Here is a 20,553-nt window from a genome sequence, read left to right on the forward strand (position 1 = left end):
AGACTCGAAAAACGTCGCGAAGAGCTTTTCGAGGCGCGGCCAAAGCAGCTTTGGAAACGAACAATTGCGTTTACAGCTCTCGCGCGAAACGAGACTCTTTCTAATGAAAAAAACGAGAGAAAAATGCTTGATCGGGCCAGCGAATAAATTCGCGGGAGAACGAGAACCGCGGATCTGGCGCAGGGCGAACAGTTTATTTCCATACGAAGATATTTTCGTTTTTTAAATAGGCGTGGGCCCGCGTCCGGGAGGAATGGGATTGCCCGGGGGTGCGAGAAAACTCGGGGCTGCCGGGCGGGGGTGTTGTGTGTGCCGAGCCCCCGGTGGATAGCTTGCGCAGCTGTCCATTTCACGTAACAATGATTTCAAAATACGCGCGAACGAACACCCGCTGACCCATTCACAATTTGAACTCCATTCTCTATTACCAGCGAGCACCTAACTATTTTCCTTTCTCTCTCTCTCTCTCTCTCTTTTTCTCTATATTCTCGTTTTATTTCTCCATATCCCGCCTGCCTGTTTTCGTTAGCCTCTTTTTTTGGCTCCGCGCGCGAATATCAAACGCGTAACACGTCTCTGAACAATGCTGCAAAAAATCAGGAGCTTCGATTTCCATTCGCTCCGCGCAATTGCCCGGCTTAATCAAGAGCTCGAAATTTTTTAAAAGCACAATTCTTACATCCGATTGCGCTCCAATAAACAATATCGTATTATGAAAATCATTTCTAGCCGTGAAATCGTGTCCGTCGGACTGCAAATTCGAAAGTTGGCCCGCATCACGAGCGCCTCGGTGATCGCAGCGCCCCGGATATAACGCTGCACGATTTTTCACAAAACTTTCGTCCGGATTGTAAACCGGGAAAAAAACAAGCGCTGATTCCGTATCGAAACGAATCAGCGGCGATTCGGACTCGCATCCGCTTTTTTTCACAGCGCACCGAGCCGGGCCGAGGGTTATAAGGCTCGCGTGACGCGGACATTTCCATCGAAGCGAATTTTTCAATTTGCACTCACAGATTGAGATAAAGGAAAAACAAACACGCGCAATCGGTACGAAAGTGGGGGGGGGGGGGGGAGGAAGGAAGAAAAAGAGAACAAAAAATTCTCCGCTTCGATTAATGCTGTTAATCGATTATTGCAATATCGAAACGAGGCAAAGCTCCAAAGCGGAGTTTATCGGGAAAGGAAGGAATGAAAATTCGCGAGCGTACACACCAGCCTGACGCAAACGCGCGCGCAAATCTTTCGAGAATACCCTGCCAATGTATAAATCTCCATAGTTCGATAAAACAACAAAAGCAAAACCGGGTATTCCGTATTTTGTCTACCTTCCTCTCGCTCCCGACACCTAAGATCGTTATACGATTCTTTTTTTCCAATAAGGCCTTACGTGCGCTTGTGAGGAGCGGAAAAATCGAAAATTTTTTATCAAATATCCTTCAAGTACAATGTCTAAAGAGTATTCTCGCCGAATTTTACAGAAAGAAAAACCGAAAAACCACCCTCAGCAGTTCTCACCCCAATTTTTGTAGCCTCAACAAAAACAGCTCAAATCCGAAAGTTTTTCCAATTTCCAAGATTCTATTTTTCGCCTTTTTCGTAAAAAGCTCCAACTTTTCAAGCCCGCGCGTTTACGAAACACTGCTATTTTTATTTTCCTATTATATTTCGACTCAGCATTTGCGGAGGGTGCGCGGGAAGCTGCTTTGTGGTATTGAGAACGCGAGCGAGGTCAAAGTATATAGAGAAAGGAACGAATGCATATGGATGAGGGGTGCATATACGTGTATAGGCACTTACATCGTACATCAAAGCGAACTTCAGTGCTGCTCGACATTGTTGGACTGACGTATGCGGGATGTATAGCGACGCATCGTATGGGATGTCCGTATCGGGAGCGTTCGGCGAGTATGTCACAAACGCTCTTGGTCGACCACGTTCTTGGGTTGTCAATCTCAGTCGCGTTTACCTGTGGCCTTAATGTCCTCACTTCCGTATCGCCGAGATACCTGTCGAAAATCGGTTATCGTTAAATTAGCATTCGCCGGTGGTCATCGATCGCGGGGCTCGGTGAAGGGCCGAGGATCGGGAGGGGGAGGAATCGCTGATGGATTCGGTCGGATAGAAATTACCGCGTGGACGAAGTTGTGAGAAAGGAGCATTACAACCGGAAGAGTTTGCACGGTTGGCGGGGACGAAGAGCGAGAGAGAGAGAGAGAGAGAGAGAGAGAGAGAGCCGGGCTCGAGGAAACCTTTGTAAATGGGCAAGCAAACCAGATTCTCGGTCTGCACCGCAAGTTATTCGCGAGAATTCCTCGCCGTTGGTGCATCCCGCTCGGCGAGGGGTCCAGACTATCCGGAATCTGAGAGGAGCTTCTCGCCCACGCTGTCGCTCTTCGTATTCTGATCCGCACATGCTCCGATTTACATTTAATAAACGCGAGGATTTTTAGATGGGTTTCAATGACAGCGAGGGGAGCGTGAGGCTCCAGGCGGCTCTCAGTTTCCTCCGCACTTATCTTCAAACTAACTAATTACACAAAAACCCATATTTTTGTTAGGATTGAATAATATTCTTTGGGAAAAAAGGAGACGTCAAAAAACATGCGGCTATTCAGGGCCGACAAGTTCGCGGGCGCATTGTTCGCTCGCCTTGTTTCAAAACACGAGCGCGCCGCGGTGTATTCATTATCGCAGGTGGACTGCGGTCAAGATTACAAGGCAACGAATAACGCGGTACGAGCGTAGAAAAAAGCTTGTACAGCGGGGCTAATCTGGGAGGGATTTGCGGACAGAAGCGAGGGGAATTTCTCATGCATATTATTCGACGTTAAAAGAAGTAAAAAAATAAAAAAAAAAAAAAAAAACATTTTTAAAAAAGACAAAAAGGGAGGAGGTTGGCTGTGAATAATTGGCAGGAATTGTTCCAGGCGCCTCGTTCGTGTGCGGATCGCTCCGCGTTTGTGTGCGCGGAGGATCTGTCGCGCTGCGCGAATGAGATGGACCCTGACGCGGTTCATTCCGGGATGCTGCGGTCGATCTATATACACGAGATGAATCCTCCGAATCGAGAGAGGCTGACCGGGGATGGAAGCACCAGCTGTGAAGAATTCCAACCGGGAAGGCGCGCGGGGGCGGACAACTAGGCAAAAAAAGTCGATTTTCCATCGAGGCTTCGATTGTCCGAGTTTCACTTATTTTCGCGACCTCGTTTTCGGGCGTCGTCCTCCCCCGTTTTCTCTCTCTCTCTCTCTCTCTCTCTCTCCAGGTTTTTCATCGTTTTTATTTTTCCTTTCGGTATACTCTCAACTGCTGCACTCGGTGATGCTCCAGGGCGAGGGAATCGAAAACGTGTGTATGCGCTCGGACGGAAAGGGACGGACACAGGGTCGGATTTAGTCGTACAGGCTGCCCTCAAACCTCCTCGCCAAATTCCCTCGAATAAACGCGAACGCCAATTCTCTAAAAGAATATATATTCTGAAACAACCTGTATTATTTTATTTACGCGAGAGTCAGAAAAAACGCTCCGCTTGCAGCGTTCGCACGCTCTCGTGCTCTCGAAACACTGCAACATTTCTCTTCCCTCCGTCACAGGGAAGCCCCGATCTTTTCCCTTCTGTTTCGATAGACCGAGCCGGTGTTGCCGCGGTGAATAAAGAGAGAAAATTTGCAAAGAGCCTCGTTCCATATTTTCATACGTAAAGCTGCAAACTCCTCGATCCGCGTGATTATTCGATTTTTTAATTCCACGCCCTTTTTTCGCGGAGTTGCAAAAACTAATTTCCTCCTCAATGTGGCACGCAACGATAGCGAAATAGTCTCTTCTCCGTCCCCCGCGAAAGAAAGGACGTTCCAACGACTCCGCGCCGGGTTTCAACAGCGACAAGTGCTTTTATCACGAGCGTTGCATTCTCGGATTCTTAAATACAGTACTTTTGATGCAATTGCCTCAAGTCTTGCGTACTTACCGCGCGATCATAATTGAACTCGAGAATCTTTCCAGCCGAAAGAAATATCGACCAAAGTGATAACAACTTCGTTAAAATCTCGTTTGTATACTTATTTTCTCACAGCACATCTAGACTAATATATTTTTTATCATCCGCTAACTGTATTTCCCGTAGCAAAGATTTTTTTACAAGATACGCGAATCGCTCGACCAGCTCCTTTATCTCCGAGGCTTTATCCTCCTCCTTCTCTCTCTCTCTCTCGGATTCTCTGTACGAGATGCAAAATAGATCATGATTATTCATGGGGGATGAACCGCGGAGCGTCGAGAGAACTTGAGCTTACGATTCCTCCCCCCTCCTCTTGCTCTATCTCTGTCCGTCTGTATTTTCCGCTCTGTTTTATTATTTTTTTTACGAGACTATAATATCGCGAGGTGAGGCTGTTGGAAGCTTGCTTCTATCTGCGAGATATTCTTTGCAAAGTTATCCGCTGCGGGAATCTTTGCTGAGGAAAAGACCAACCCTGGCGCGCGCGTTGCTGAAGATGAATTTCAACCCGCGCCCTTAACACACACGCGGCCCTCTTTCTCCATCTTTCTTTCGCCCTCTTTCTGCCCGGATCTTTCATCGCGTCTTCTCGAGTCTATATACACTTGCTGAGCAAGAGGGCCGCTGAGAGCGCAGCACACTGTGCACGTGCAAACGTCGAGTCGTTCGTTAGCCCTCGTTGAATTGCCGAACAAATTTAGCATACACATTTTTAAAAGAGAGGGAGCCGGAACGACGAGGGCAAATACCGGAACGGAGATTGTCGAAGAAACTGGGGAAACGTCGAGGGAAAAGGTATTTCAACGAAATATCATTTATTTAGAGTTTCATTAACGAGTGCAGGCAAATGGAGAATTTGCCGGGAATTCCTACACGATCCCCGGGCTCCCCGGTCAAAATATTATCACACTTTATTATTTATACTCACTCGGTAAAAATGTAATTTCGATTAAAATTCACTCCCCCGGCCGCAGCCCTTGCAGTTTTTTCACTCATGCAGGAGACAAACTTTCGAAAAATGGAATAAATAAACGACGAAATAGGGGGGAAAAAAACATTTTTTAAATACAAAATAAAAAACGAGATTCGAGTCTCTCTACGTGTACTTCGGTTTATTAACAAACCATTTAATTAGAGGTGATGGATTCCCGTAGCGAGCTGTGCAAGTGAGAGTCGCGATCTCACCTACTCGAGCTGTCACGTTGCTACCCGGTAGAATTACACTACCGGCGTACTCTATCTGCGGCCGTTGAGGGCTCACTAGAATGAGACAATTAGCGAAGATTAATTCGCAATCCCACGTTTATCCGCTCCCAGTGAAGTCTGTGAGAAACGAGGGGAGATCATTTTCGTTCACGAAACGTTTGTCCCAACTTCTGTGCTAAACCCAAAAATACTATGATAAATCTTCATCCGCCATATTAATTGACTGCAATTACAACAGACTTTAAGATCTCGCAAAAACATCGACAAGCGATTTTTAAAAAACAAGAGATATTGCCATTGCGGTGAAATTCTGCCAGCTTATTCGTTTATCTGCACATCGTCATGCATACTTCACTTCATTGACTAATAGTTCAACAATATTTGGAGGCAAACGCGTACAGTAATTTCGTGTGACGAATTATTCCATCAATGAATTGTAAATGGGCCGAATTTGCGAGGAAATTGGTGCAAAATATTATTGACTATTCATACAATTATGAATACACTCAATGGCCTTTGTGACACTACAACAATATTTTGTTGAATAAAAACACGAGGCAATTCCCCGTGGGAAATAATTTCATTAATAAATTTTAACGAAACTGCGAATATTCGACGAAATTGGGAGAAATTTAATCGAAAATTTATACAAATGTAAATATTAACGACCCAATTGTCAAAGCCATAACAATATTTTAATAAAAATACTCGAATGATTTCCATGAAACAAATTACTTCATGAAATTGGAAAAATTCGAATTTTCATCGAGTTTCTCGAGTGTTTTCGTTGACCCACATAATAACACACACGAAAAAACAAACATACAAGTAATACTACTTGCAATATTCCTTTTATTATTCATAAATATCACACATAAAAGTGTCGGATATTTTCAAACCGGACATATCGTCTCATTGGATATTTTGGCTCGGATATATCGCCGACATTGAAGTTTGCGACATTGGGTTCCAACGAAACGAACGAAAAAAGAGCAGTCTGCGATTCACCAATTTTAGATTTCACAAAGTATCGGTACAGTTTGAAAACTGCGAATAGCGAATTCGCCAGAGATTCTATAGAATAACTGGAATTATTCGAGGGTTTTTTGCATAATTTCGTTGGACTCGAACACTGCAAACTTCAGCGCCATCCCAGGGTATTTTATCCCTGAAATTCGATCCCAAAATACTGAGTCCGAGGATATTATTCCTCAGGATATTTTGGCCCGACACGGTGTCTCAGGATCCTTTCGACCGCAGGCCCACGAGCGTTGACTGGATTACGCGTAATAACGTTGATGCACGCGTTGTTGTACGAGTTCGAGAGGTTTCACCACGAGGATCCCTTTCCCCTGTTTGATATACGAGAATTTATTCCGTTGCCACGGATATGTGTATCCGTCAAGGACTCGCTCGCGCGTTACAATAACGGCTCGTACCGTGGCCCGGTTTCTGTGCAGTTGAGAGGACAGGACAGGCGACCTGCGGCGAAACGAGGAGGCGAGCACCGAACCTCGCGACATTACACACCGACCGAGACAGGCGTGTGTGCAACGCGGTGCAACGCTTCGACAGGGGCCGGTTCCGGTGGAAGCAGACTACGCCGCTGGATATATTCTCGAGTGTAAATACAGAACAGGTAAATGCGCGCTCCTACGACGGATCTTCTCTTCCTCTGCCCCACGCGGGGGCGGCGGACAATGAATAATTAATGATTTATCGATAAGCTTGCCCACCGCGGTTGGCAGAAAGAGCTCAGAGTGCGTTGTAACGCGAGCGTCCGGGAAAGTAGCTCCGACCTTTCAAAAGCTTTCGCTGTTCGCGCGGAGCATCGTGCGCGGCTTCGCGGTAAGTTCGGACGCCCGCGCGCGCCGCGGTATACAAATATTTTATGTAAATTACGGGCCGAACCGAGCTCCGGGAAATTCAAAGGCGAAAGGGAATTTTATCGTAAGGTTATTTATTAATGGGGGCTTCGAAACGACGAGAAAATCCGGGATGAAACAAGCCCGTTGATCACTCGAGTTGTTGAGCTTGGGAACTCGACGGAGGACTCGATTTCGGGGACAAATAAATTGGGGAAATCAACTTTTTCTGATTTTTTATCATTCTTTAAAACTGCTCTTGCAGTTTCTAGCGAACTCTCCGATCAATTTGTTCCCACGGAATTTAACTTGAAGCATATTTTTGTGCCAGTTGTCGAAGCATGGAGAGATTCACGTGCGCCGAGTTTCTTCGCTTCTTCGGAAACGCCCGTCAGGATTAAGAAACGAGGCACGAGCTGAAAAGTTAGTTTTAACTGACAATTTTGTGGTTCTGCACGCGGATACGTTTTCTCAGGCTACGAGAATTTTAGTCTAAACTGGAAAAAATCATGTTAGTGCAGAAGAAGGGGCGTTAATGGAAGGAAAAACCGACGATTCATACCCCTGACGACGAGTCTGGCGGGCGCCGAAGTGAGGGCATCCTGGGCAGTGAAGTCGCTCGCGGTAACCTGGCATTGCCAGAGTCCATCGTCGAATTCGAGGGTCGCTGATCTGACCCACAGCGAACAATCTCCGTTGTCCGGCGAACCGACCCATTCGTATTTTTTCAGGTGCATTCCTATTGGCTGAAAAAGTACATTGAATTTGAGTTACGAAAATGTGGAAAGCGCTAAGGGGGCTCGATGGCACCAAAGCTTTTCACAGGCTTCAGTGAATTTTCAACGAAAGAATGAGACTCGTCATGAAACGAGTGTGGAAGCGGTGAAACCGCATTGAAAAAAAAGCGTATAATGGAGCTTCGTTTGAGCTGCACAATTTCGGAGGATTTTTGCGTGCACACGGAATGAAAAATCCGTCATTTCCAGATACCGAGTGATGTTTCGGAGGGAATACACGCTGAGAGTGAACCCGCGAGAGCCACGCGAGCGGGGGTTGTAACCGGCGGGGTTGCCGGGAGGTTCCCTGCTCTCTCTCTCTCTCTCTCTCTCGGTGCGTTATTCTCCGGGAATTTCATTCGATTCCATACGTTGGCTGAGAGCGCATATACATAAAGGGCTGAGGATGCTGTTCGGGCGTTGCTCTGCATTCGAAAATGTATAACGAACGGGAAACACAAACACTCGGTAAAACGCGTGTGTTACAACAGGATCAGCATTCCAAACGCAAAAACTCGCCCCGACACGAGTATTTCCCAGTCCGGAATAACACCAACGGCGTATATTCCCAAGAGATTTATACAAACATGGATTCCATCGGTAATCTCTCGTCGGACAAGAAAATGCAATATTACCGCAATGTCATAACGGCTCGTAAACAAACTGCGAACGTTTCGTATCCGAGGGTGTGAGAATGCGGTGGGAAAAGCACGCGATGGGCCATGAAAGACCGAGGGCACTTGACGCGCGGTGAGCGGAGCGTGGTTCCCTTCAAATTTGCCATTTGCCATCAACAACTAAATGATTCGGTGCCGCACTGTGAGTGTCCTCGTACAAAATGCCTGCGAGTCACAATGACCAATGTGAATCGCTTTCTGAGAATCTTTCAAGCTGCTTCCCAGACTCGAGTCTCCCAATATGCATTCGTACGATGAAAGAAAATTCCAGAAAAGGGTTTCATACACGCGGATACAAATGGAGAAAGAAAGAGGGAGAAAAAGCGTAAGGTCGCGAGCGACCCTTGCAGAGAATTGAAACGGAAAAGCTCGCGAGGTCCAGGCGCGTCGTCATTCATTCGAGGGATTAAAATCTGCTGGCTGCCAGTGCATTAATCTGTGCCCGGAGTGCATGTATCCACGTACACACGTGCACGAGTATCTTTATCCTACGGGGAGCGTGGCGAGTTCTTTTGCTCGGGAAGCGTTTGGTCCAGAGGACGAGAACGATGGAGTAACTGTGCTCGGAGAAAATGCAGGGTAGTCCAGAGCGCGCGAGGGATTGCTGCTCGCCCGAGGTGGATACTCCGTTCCACCCTTATTTGGCCGTGGCCTGCTCGCCGCTGCACGGACTACGCGCGGAGTTCACTTACTTAACTGCACAGAGGGCCAGGCCCTTATTTCTTCTTTCTATTTCCCCATTTCTCTCAGTCTCCTCCGGCTCCTTTTCTCTTGGCATTTTAGTTTCCGAGTAAGCCTCGCCAGCCTCAAACTTAGCGAGTCGACGAGGGGCACGGGGGGGTTCAAAAGGGTTGTGTGACCCGGGGGGCTGGTCTCCCACTCCGCCTCGCTCGCCGCCCACGTATATACGTAATGTTCATTTCCTTCGGACCGTTCCTATTCGTGTGTGCTTTCACTCTCCTCTCGTGCTCTCGGCGCACTCGTCTTTCAACCCCTTGCCAGACCTCGCTGTCTATCGCGTTCAATCCCTCTTTCTCCTGCCTCCGCTCGCTCTCTTTTTGTCTTCTCTCGTTTCCCCCGATTTCTCCCTCGAAGCTCCGTGCCCTCAGGAACGAGTAGCCCTTCTCTCTCCCGCTCCGTGTGAGCGGTCTCTCTCGCTCTTTTCTCTTTCTCTCCGGGCTCTCGTGCACTCGTAACTTGCCAGGAGTGTGCAGAGCCAGCAGAGAGACCGCGCCGTGCTCGTGCGCGACCAGCAATCAGCGTAATGCACCCGCAAAAGCCCTCCGCCGCGGCCCCTCGCCGCTCGCCACTGTGCCCTCTTCCTTTGCTCCGTTTCCCGCCGCCCTTCCTCGCCCCGCAATCCCCCTCTCGCGCTCGCTCTTCGCCTCCGCACATCTCGCACGGTCCCTCTCTCCATTAACATCTTTCTCACCCCCCGAAACTCTACCCTCGCGTGCATGGATACGCGCTGAAACGGGGTTAACGAGAGTCAACCTGCTCGACGGGCGCGCGATCAACTTTGTTTATTAGCTCGTTTTACTGCGGGGAATAATTCAGTCGATTTTTATTAAAGTAATGCTCCGACGATCGGGAGAAGCCCCTTAAGAGGTTCAACGAACATTCTCGTCCCGCCCCCGAATATTTCCGGATTGTTCCATCCTCGTAACTCATCGAACGCGATCGTCTTGCCAGAGAATATTGCAATAAATTTGACAACGCGCACGCTCGTTCCTTCCCCCCGAAGATGGAACGAGCGAAGCCTCTGCAGCCGCAGCACGAGCCCCCGGCTCTTGTGTATCGCTCGTTCTCCAAGGGAGCAAAGATACGTAACCCTTGCGGGCAAGCCAAAGGCACACCGATAATACGGAGCCGGAGAAAACTCTGTAGTAACCGAACGGCAATCACATTGAGAGCTGCGAGATAGATCAGCGAAGCTTTTCCTCTCGCGCTCCCCCGCCGTGCACGCAAACCTCACGTGTTTCCCTTTCCTTTCTCGATCGATCTCTCCCGCGCAGAGACTCCTTCGCTATTTCTCCTCGACTTTTCTCTTTGCTACGCTAACCTCACCACTCCCGAGATGTCGATGTAATACTGACTTTCGTGTGTATGGGTGCGCATAAAAGTGTCACGAGACACACTCAATAATGCCCCGTTCCATATTTTTGCAATATTGCGGCGTCGTATTGCCCTGGGAACAGGCACATGATGAGATTGATCCTTCCTATTGGGAGAAAAAGAGTTACGCGTATATGGACGGTAAAAATGGATGAATAAAAGCTGTAGCGCACTTACGGAATTTTAATATTTCATTTCTTTGGAAAATTTGCATTTTTACGCGCTCAAGTTTGCTGCGTCGGAGTCCAAAGAATTCGGTGAAAAAAAACGTTTGTTGATTCCGCCAAGTCATTGCTGTGGATTGGAACAAAATTTGAGAATTACTGAGATTGTTTGAGAGTTTTTAAGAGCATTTCGTTGGACTCCAACGTTGCAAACTTCAGCATCATAAATTTCTCCCTCTTCGTAAACTACCGTCGTTAACTCCGTACGGCGATTCCATATTTCGATGATTTTCAACAAGTCGATGGGTAGCGTCGAAGTCCAGCGAAAAGAACGAAAAAGAACCAGCATTGGTGAGACCCGAATATTTTGCATTTTCGAATATGCATTTTATTTTCCTCATTTCGTTGCGGACTGGAACGTTGCGAACTTGAGCATCATGAGAATCCGTAACCGTATCGGTCCGTTTTGGACGTGTACAAATAATCCACGAGCGAGCTCGCGATGCGGAGGATTGTTAAGAAGATTTCTTAAAAAGATTTCTCATTATCCTAATGATATTTTAATTCCACGATGGAGCGTTAATCCCCAAGATGCAAGTAGGATTCGACTAAATAAAAAAAACATTCGAGCAGCCCCCCTGGTACTGGTTTTTTCGGTTACAGGCGAGTCCACGAGAACGGGCGCGTCAGGCAGGCTTCAGACTTTTTTCTTCGAGTTTTATTTTTTATTGTCCATTTTTTCTCCTTTTTTTAAAAGCAGCGAAATGCCTCTCTGGCGTTCATCGGTGGGAAAGGTATACAGCCCGGAGGGCCAAAAGAGAGCGTGATGATAACGCAGGAGAGAACGTTGAGGAATGGCCCGTGGAAATGCGGGGTCGTGTATATAACGCCCGGCGGGCTCGTGGTGTTGCTGGTGGATCTCACCACAGAGAAAGTGAGAGGGAGGCCAAGCCAACAGCAATCACATTGAGAGCAACGAAATAGATCGCACCAACGGTATCCTCTGGGCTATACAGGGCGGGAGGGAATTTCACCGCGTTGCTTTTCCGCTGAGCTCCCTCTCTCATTCCTATTTTTCTATACACACACAGACACACGACGCTTTATTCACTCCCTCAATCGATCTTGTTTCGAATCGCGATTCCGAGGGATCGCTCTGCTTTCCGAGAATTTCTACACCCTCAGCAGTTGCAGCAGGGTGGAAAAACGTGTACGAGAGGATCCTCGCGCGGCCGGGTGCGGCGGGGGAGCTCGACGGGAGCAGGCTGTGCGCGAAGAGGGTGAGAAAACCAGCAGCCCAAGCAACTCAAGCTTTTATGTCGCTCCATGAAACTTCTCCGCAAAATCCAAACCGTTATACGGGGCGCTCTTTATTCTTTTCTCGTCTCTCTTCCTTTCATTTGTGCGCCCCGCGCGCGCCCTTCAGTATCAACGTCCCTCTCTCTCTCCGATTCTCTCCTTGCCTGCTGTAAGGAGCGGAGCGAAAAAAAATCGATGTCTTATTCATGACTGCCGCCAAGTCGGAGCTTTATTCCGTGCAATTTCTCCGACTAAAATGCCCCGATCTTTGGAAGGTATACGCAATAGCATTATGAAATCATAAGGACTCGTATAGACGAAGTCGTCTTCGTGTTCGAGTACCGAGATACCGCAAAAACGAGGAAGCAAAAAAATAAAGTAACTGGAAGGCGCACTGGCGCAAAGGATAAGAAACAATGGAACCGAGCAAATTTGACGGTTAAATATTTTTTCTTTGCTCCGGAGCAGAATAATTCATAAATCAAAGAAGAAATTCACTTCCGTCAATCCATTTATTTGCAACATCGTTATAGACCTTCGACGAATAAATCTTCGAATATTTCAATATGCGAATTAATTAGATATGATATTATGATATATTTATGCCATACAATATTTTTTTTTGTACAACTTTGACTTATAAATAAGTAATTATTAAAGATTACATAAATGAACCTAGTGTTTCGATTTGATACATTTGTACACTCTCGTTTTCGTGCGTTCGTAGCAATCTAGATTAGATATTTACAACTATTTACAACTATAGAATCCGATATATAATAAATTCGAAATTCTTTATTTTTAAATTCAATTACAATATCTTTTTTTAAACGACTTCATTCTACGAGGTTTGCCAACAAAACTGTCAAAAATCTCTTCATATTATTCTTCTTTTCTTGCCATTATTTTATCAAGAGTTGTTCGTTTTATCATCGCTTTTTTTTAAGTTAACATATTACATTTCGAGTATATGTCTTCCCTCTCACGTTCCCTTCCCACATAACATGTAGTTTACGTGGTTTTCGCATTCTCCAGTTGACACGTAATCGAATAAACGATTCTTCGCGTCGAGGTGGTGCACCAAAATTCAGGATTTTGTGTGTCACGACGCCTAGAAAATAGAGACCTCTATTTTTCGCAGAAAGCCATTTTGAGCAGTGGCTGAAAGTAGATGAGAGACCTTCCCGCTCGTACGGTTTTGAGCTCGCGCAGAAAAATATTGCTCTCGGTATACCAAGACTGTATTAATTAAAGGGACAAACGAAATGCGAATGAGCTATGAAAACGCCGAAGAGTTAATCAGAAAAGGGAGTTACGCGATGCACGCCCGTTCGCGGTCTTTGCCGCTCTCCTCGAGCGGCTGCACCACGTTGACAAGACGCGGCCCGAGGATATCTCTACATAAACATCCGCGCGCGCGCACACACACACGCCGCGTCGTGCAAAATGATCCACCAGTTATTTACATCTTTCATAAATATTCACTCGGTGTGCGAGCGCGCGCGGATGAAAGCAGCTACAGCTCATCTAGGGTGTGTAATGAGAAACCGTGGAGAGCATAAATCTTTCGGATACGGTGAGAGTCCTCTCTCCCGCGCTCTGCGGTATAGATATTCCGCTTGATTTCTGTGAGGCTCGCAGCACACGCGGGCTCGCTTTTTCTCCGGAGGCGATTTTTCGGATGTTCCGTGCGAAAATTCGTCTCGCCGGGCGGCTGCTTTTTTCTGGAGCGGTGCGAACGAGTGCGGGTGTTTTTCGAGTGATGCGGAGAGAAGGAAACAGCGAGGGGGAGACCCGGCGGGGGGCAGGAGACGAGGGAAAAGGAACGGAAGGGGCCGGAAAAAGAGAGGAAGAGAATCGTTAATAAAGCGAGTAAACATATTAATAAAACAGGAATGATCTATGTAGCATTGCTGGGAGGAAGCGAAAAAAAGGGAGCGAGCGACCGGAGTCGGGTGGTAACAAGGAGCTCGCGGAATGGGCGCTTGGAAATCCTTGTTTTGTCTTCCCAGCCAGCGCCGGAACGCTGAATTTATCAAATGTAGTTATATTGGATTCTTCGCGATCTCGATAGTCTTTCCGAACGCTGCGGAGCGAGTTCCTCGTCCCCGCCCCGGGGCTTCGGACTCTAATTAAAACCGGAAGTCGTACGTATTTTTAACTGGGTTTCGTGCCCCGTGCGCCGGGGCACGAAGAGAATAATAGGGAAGAAAAACACAGCAGGAAAGTCCGACGCCGCGCTGTGTGTGTTCGGTCTCACGATACGTGTTTGCGAAATACGTTAAGATGCAATTTACGCGGAAGCTCGTACGTGCGCGCACGAGCATGCTCGCAGACACACGCGGGGACTCGGCTCCCCGAGGTTTTTGCACTTTGGCCCGTCGCGCTTTCGCCGCCCCATTTTCCCTAATCCAGATGTCATTAAAACGGATTTTCTACGGGCGCATTAATATGGAAATTAATTCATGCTTCATGGCGTGTGGACGCTCGACCCCGCGCGCCTCATCCGAGCGCACGCAACACACGCGAGTTCCTCTCCTCCGTACAATCTACTACACCCGCCCCCTGCTCCTCGCGCGCAGCTCATATTCCCTGGTCCACCCCCGAGCGGTTTCCTCGATGTGCAACTGCGGAAGCCCGAAGCACCTTCGGCCTCTGACACGTATGACCTTTCACACCCGCGGATCCGCCTGCTCTTCAAACATATTTTCCTCGGCTATATTTCACGCTTTTTGTGGGACACGAGTCACCGGACGCGCACAATGTGCCGACGGACTCCATCCTAATTCATATGTTTATAGAGACCTCTCTCGGTCCGGGGAATGTAATACATTCGAACTGAGGCACGGGCATCGATCAAATTCATGAGAAAATGGGCGTTCTTCGCACTTTGGCAAGAATCGACGCTGCGCTGCCAATAAATTTTTGATCGATTCGAAATATTTCGTTCTCATCACCGAAAAGCTTCCATCTCAAATTTTCGGTACGAGGGGAAATTTACTTTTTTCGATGATAAATCAAGCCTCGAAATGAAGAAAAAGCTGTGGAAAAATGAATTCGGTGAAAATGAATTTCGAGGCTTTCCTTTTAGAGAAGACCAGCTCGGAATAGATTTTATTCATATGTGCGTATGCATTTGACACGTCCTCGTAGCCCAGTGCGAATGTGGGACGCTCTCGTGTCCCTCGTCATCGTCAGCATCACCGGAGTGCCCACTCCGCCCAAAACATCCCCTCCTCACGTGAATTCTCAGCCGTTCTCGTTCTCTCCTCTCTGTTTTTGTTTCCGACTGCGGAGGCGTTGTCATCCATTACCGAAATTATCTGGGTTATGTCAAAATGTGTGTCTAGTCCAAATATTTACTTCGTTATGTTAGCGACACGAGGTGGGAGGAGAACGCTCGTGTCTGCGGACAGCGTTCGCGAATATGAGCGCGCTCGGTACCGAGAGAGCTTTTGAATAACGCAATGACAAGTGTCGCGCACGGCTGACTAATTAAGCTAGATTGAAGTACACGTTTAATTGAGTTTTCGAAAAATATACGTGCGTGAAATGGACTTGGATATGTTGAGCAAACTTCGTATCGCAGAAGCAATTAATTATCTTGGACCTGCTCACACAGTATTTTGGTTCGAATCGATCATAGCGGTATTTGCTCGAGCTCTCTGCCAACAGAGACGCGGCTTTGTATTCGCTCTGCGCCCCCGTAGAAAATCCCTTGGAAACAGTTTTAATTTGAGTGGACATTAAGCTAATACGCGCTCGGTATTTGCCGGGAAACGACGAGACATTGTGAGCGCTAAATGTTTCTTTCCGTTTGAAAAGATAAGAGTCTCGCCCTGTTTATAATATATTTCTTGCTGACTGCTGTTTTTCCTACTTTTCCACGTCTTTACTTCTACGGACGTAGGCCGCGTGTATCGCTCTCGGGGAAGCTGGAAAAGTCTCTGTCGCCTTGGTAGTACACAGATTCTATTAAGTTCCGGGCTCACGGTCTGCGGGAGGGGGCGCGCGACGAGGCAGCTCGAGGGAGCATCAGCCGCTAAAATTGCTTCGCAAACTTTTCCCTTCCTCGACACTGTAATTCAAAAGAAATCTCTGCAATGTAAATACACCCTGGCGCAGTTACGTATGCGAGAACCAGCAACTTTTCCCCGGCCGCGTGCTCTCCTTTCCTGCTCCTTTTTCTTTTCTTCCCTGACGACGCAACTTTGAGACTCGCAGTTCCCTTTTGCTGTGGTTAAAAAAACACTCGCACGAGTATGAGAGTTGCTTTCTCTCCTGATGGCTCAATCGTTGCTCACAATTGCGTAATTCATGAATTTAACAAAAAAGCTCCCTCCAACTTTTCACCTCGCACGAGACCTCTAGAAAAACAGCACGGAGGCCTCAAAAGCACGAGAGCGCGAGAATCAAACGAATCCTGATAAAAAGCGAAATAAAATGCGCCATCGATTCGAACCAACGAGCAGCGAAAACGAGCCAAAACGAGCGGATCCAGTGCATTTAGCTTCGCACTAATTCCAGGAAACCTAGAAAAAAAGACAAACGAAAAGAAAATTTTCTTGCGAGCTCCCAAACATCGCAGTTTCCCCGACGCCCTCGCTCACTCGACCGCCCACTCGGAGCTACCAATTTCGTAGAAATCCTTGCCCGGGAGTACGGGAATTTGGGTTTGAAGACGACGGAGCTCCAAAAGCCCGGCGGACGTGCTTGCGCGAAGCTATACTTTTCGAAGAACCCGGGAAACCCGGAACGGGGAACATCAGAGGGAGCCCACTTTTTTATGACGCCATGCATGCATCAAGGATAGAAGGTTTTTTAAGCATGTTCGCGGTACAACGCGCCTGCGAAGTTTCCTCTCATGTTTAACTCCCGGTGTTGGGAGGGGAGCAGGGCACGGGGTGCTCGAATAATCAGGTGAAACGAGACGTTTCCATGGGCGAGAGCTCGCAAGCTCTTTCACGAGTATCCCTTTTTGTTTGCTCACTTACCACTCGCGCTCGCTCTCCCCCTCTTTAGTTATGACGCGTATGCAAAGTACACGTGTACGTACACGCGGTGATACGATGCGGAGTTGTTAACACGCGAGTAAAGAGCAGCGTCTGGTGCGCGAGTGAAGCTAAAGAGTCAGACAGCGAAACGGCTGGGGCGCGGAGCGTGTTTTCTCTTTCCCTCTGACTCCGTGGCTCCCGCTCGGCACACTGGTGAACAGCGGTAAACGACCCGAGAGAATATTCCGCTCGGAGGTTAGCTTCGTTGTAGTTTTTGGCTCGAGTAAGAAACGGCCCCTCGTCGTGGCTCAATTTCGTACAAGAGCGCACCCTCGCAAAACATCGCGTTCGAGTATTTAGGCTTAGACGCGCGTGACGATTGAAGGTGTCGCGGTGGCCGAGACCGCCAAGAGTTTCGGTAACGATGCTTGCTCCCTCGCGAAAAAAACTCGCGCGCTCCTCGACGTCGAGAAGAACACTGCGCACTGGGGGGAGCGGGACGGCGATGCCCCGCCTAGAAATTTGTTAGGGTTCACCTGTTCATGATGAGGTCATGATCAGGTTTTGAAACGGGCAATCCTATTGTTAAAAGCCTGATGTGGCCGCTATAAGGTTTTCCACAATAATTTCCAAAACAGCCTAATCTAAAATGGCCCTGATCGGGTTCGCCTAGATAAGGCCTTTTTGACCGTTATCTCATTCAGGTCCTGCTCAGGCTCGACTTAATCACGCCATATGTGGAAATCCTTATGAGATTCCAGCTGGAATCTACCACAATACTGCCTTGACAGTACTTGTTCTATTAGGTCCTTCCAAGGCTTGCCTTATGACTGGCACAAACGCGTATTCGAATATGGTGAATAAGTTATATTCCATTAGTGTTTTATACGAGATCCGAGTGACAAGTTTCCAAGTGATTTTCAAAGTGAGTTTCCATATATTTGATGAAGTTTTATTCTATTCGTATTTTATAAAAGATCCGAGTGACGAGTTTTCAAGTGAAATCAAACAATAAAAAAATTTTATCTGAACATAAGTTGAAATGAATCGAGATGAGCAACGTCGGTATAAGGCGCGCATGCGTATGCGAAGATATCGCTCTATGCGTAAATTTTCAAAAGGTATGTACAATTTTAAAGTGATTTGCATTAATTATGTGAACGAATTAAAATTGACATTATACAAACGAACGAGAATTGTGTTGAGAGAATTATTGATACAAATTTGTGATTTTTCTCTTGGAAATTCTAAAATTGTGTCAATCTTAGCACACCAATCATTTTATTTTATTGTTTAATATTTCACAGATTTACATAGCCCGAGTACTAGTTTTGCTTCGGTAACTAGAGAAAGAAATGAAAACATCACAGATGGTGTGACAAAGATTTTTGATAATGAAAACAGTGAGTCTGCGACAAGTTCAATCAATGGTGGGGAATTGAATTTTAACAAACATGACAGCGAAGGGCATACTGATAATAAAGAATCCAGCGGTGATGAGCTAAACAGAGACAGCGATGGAAAATTCACCAATGAAGAAAGCAGCGAAGCAACATCTAATAATGAAGAGAGCAGCGAAGTAGAATCCATGAATGAAGAAAGCAGCGAAGAAAATTCTGACGGGGACAGGCAGTGTAATGAAGAAAACCAAGAGCGGAGAGGGCATCCTGTTGAAGAAAACACTGAAATTTTAGAACTGCGAAAGTGGGCTGTGGCTGCTCGTATTCCACAAACACAGTTGGATAAATTGCTTGAAATTCTTCGAAAAAGATTGTTACCAGAATTGCCAAAATCATCAAAAACTTTCCTCAAAACAACATCAGCAATGTATGAAATTGAAAAGTTCAAGGATGTTGATGGTGCTGAAATAGGTGACTTTGTGTATTTTGGAATAAAACACCATCTCCAAAGAATTGTGAACTCCAATTTGCACAAAGACAATATATTGTACCTGCAATTTAACATCGATGGAATTTCCCTGTTTAAATCAAGCAGTAAGCAACTCTGGCCAATTTTATGCAAAGTTTTTTCTGAACCCGACGTATATCGAGTTTTCCCAGTGGCTATATACGCCGGAATCGAAAAGCCGCACGTTGCGAACATGTATTTTGAAAAATTTAACAATGAGATGTTAGATCTTTTACGCGAAGGAATCGTTATAGATGGGACGCTACTCGAAATTCGTATTATGTGTTTCATTTGCGACAAACCCGCTCGCTCTTTCGTCAAATGCATAAAAAACCATGGCGCATATTATGCCTGTGAGCGTTGTACTGTTAAAGGTGAGAGATATGATGAACGTATAATCTATCCATCCACAAATTGCCCGGAAAGAACAAATGAAAGTTTTCGGAGACAAGAACAACCTGAACACCATAGAGGGGTCTCACCTTTACTAATCATCGCTGAACTCGACATGGTTATGCATTTTGTGTTGGATTTTATGCATCTTTGCTGTCTTGGCTTGATGAAAAAATTGCTCGAATATTGGATGAAGGGTGATCGAAAAGTAAAAATGAGCCACACAGGGAAATCAATTTTGACCTACATTTTACTTGAACTGCAATCGCAAATACCTCAAGAATTTCAACGCACAACCAGATCATTGGCCGAGATTGCAAAGTGGAAAGCAACGGAATTCCGATTTTTTTTGTTGTATCTCGGATCAGTTGTTTTGAAAAAAGTTCTACAAGATGACTTGTACAAACATTTTATGCTCTTGCATGCGGCTTGTAGAATTTTGTGCTCAAAAGACCTGGCGTTGAAATTCAATGAACAGGCAAAGACTTATCTTACACGATTCGTACAACTCAGCGAATTTTATTATGGAAAACAGAGCCAAGTTTTAAATATGCACTCGGTAATACATTTGGCCGACGATGTCAAAAATCTAAAATGTCCTTTGAATAATATCACCGCATTTCCGTTTGAAAGTTCATTAGGAAAAATTAAAAAAATGGTCCGAAATGGCAATCGTCCGCTGTCTCAAATATGTCGTCGGTATTATGAAGAATTTCTCGTTAATACAGATAAAACTGAAATACCACAAGCTGTGATAATAGTCTACAAAAAAGTCAAAAAAGGCATCGAACCACAAAGAAACAGAATAATAAAAAAGCTTCAATATAAAGAATTTACTCTGACTAATAATTCACCCGACAACACGGTAATGCTCCAAAACGGTCAGATTTTAATGATCAACGCAATATATAAATTGTCTAATCAACATCAAGAAGAAATTAAGATCGCCGGAAAAATTTTGAGTCGAGAAAAACCTATTTTTGAATATCCGTGTAACTCACAGACCCTGCATATGTGGAAGGTAAAAAAAACCAACATTAACAAAACTTGTGCTCTTCAAAATATTCAGGCCAAAATGGTGTGCTTGAAAATCGATGATGGTTCAGAAGAAAAAAAAATCTATGTAATGCCATTACTTCATACGTAAAAAAATGAG

The 20,553-nt window shown here is 46.2% G+C and overlaps 2 protein-coding genes across 5 annotated transcripts in view; one reads left to right on the forward strand and one right to left on the reverse strand.

The window, feature by feature from the left end:
- The window catches only part of LOC122414569 (kin of IRRE-like protein 2), a 103,170-nt gene that overhangs the window by 4,929 nt on the left and 77,688 nt on the right, over positions 1 to 20,553 (reverse strand). For 2 of the 4 annotated variants that reach the window (XM_043425964.1, XM_043425967.1), the window contains exons 3-5: positions 7,634 to 7,817; positions 5,125 to 5,260; positions 1,801 to 2,009 (exon numbers count right to left, since the gene is read on the reverse strand). In XM_043425964.1, the coding sequence (XP_043281899.1) occupies positions 1,801 to 2,009; positions 5,125 to 5,260; positions 7,634 to 7,817 (529 nt within the window). The remainder of the gene's footprint in view (positions 1 to 1,800; positions 2,010 to 5,124; positions 5,261 to 7,633; positions 7,818 to 20,553) is intronic. The other 2 variants (XM_043425965.1, XM_043425966.1) reach the window with 1 other exon arrangement.
- LOC122414568 (uncharacterized) lies at positions 17,616 to 20,549 on the forward strand. Its single transcript, XM_043425963.1, has 2 exons — positions 17,616 to 18,217; positions 18,404 to 20,549. The coding sequence occupies exons 1-2, from the start codon at positions 18,139 to 18,141 to the stop codon at positions 20,542 to 20,544; spliced, it is 2,220 nt and encodes a 739-aa protein (XP_043281898.1). The 5' UTR covers positions 17,616 to 18,138; the 3' UTR covers positions 20,545 to 20,549.

The sequence above is a fragment of the Venturia canescens genome, chromosome 8, assembly GCF_019457755.1.
Source record: "Venturia canescens isolate UGA chromosome 8, ASM1945775v1, whole genome shotgun sequence".
Lineage (NCBI taxonomy): Eukaryota > Metazoa > Arthropoda > Insecta > Hymenoptera > Ichneumonidae > Venturia > Venturia canescens.

Excerpts from the sequence above, each read along its gene's own strand:
- LOC122414568 (XM_043425963.1), top strand. The coding sequence starts at position 18,139 with ATGAATCGAGATGAGCAACGTCGGTATAAGGCGCGCATGCGTATGCGA. Across the intron at positions 18,218-18,403 it reads TATGCGTAAATTTTCAAAAG|ATTTACATAGCCCGAGTACT; the intron begins GTATGTACAATT and ends AATATTTCACAG.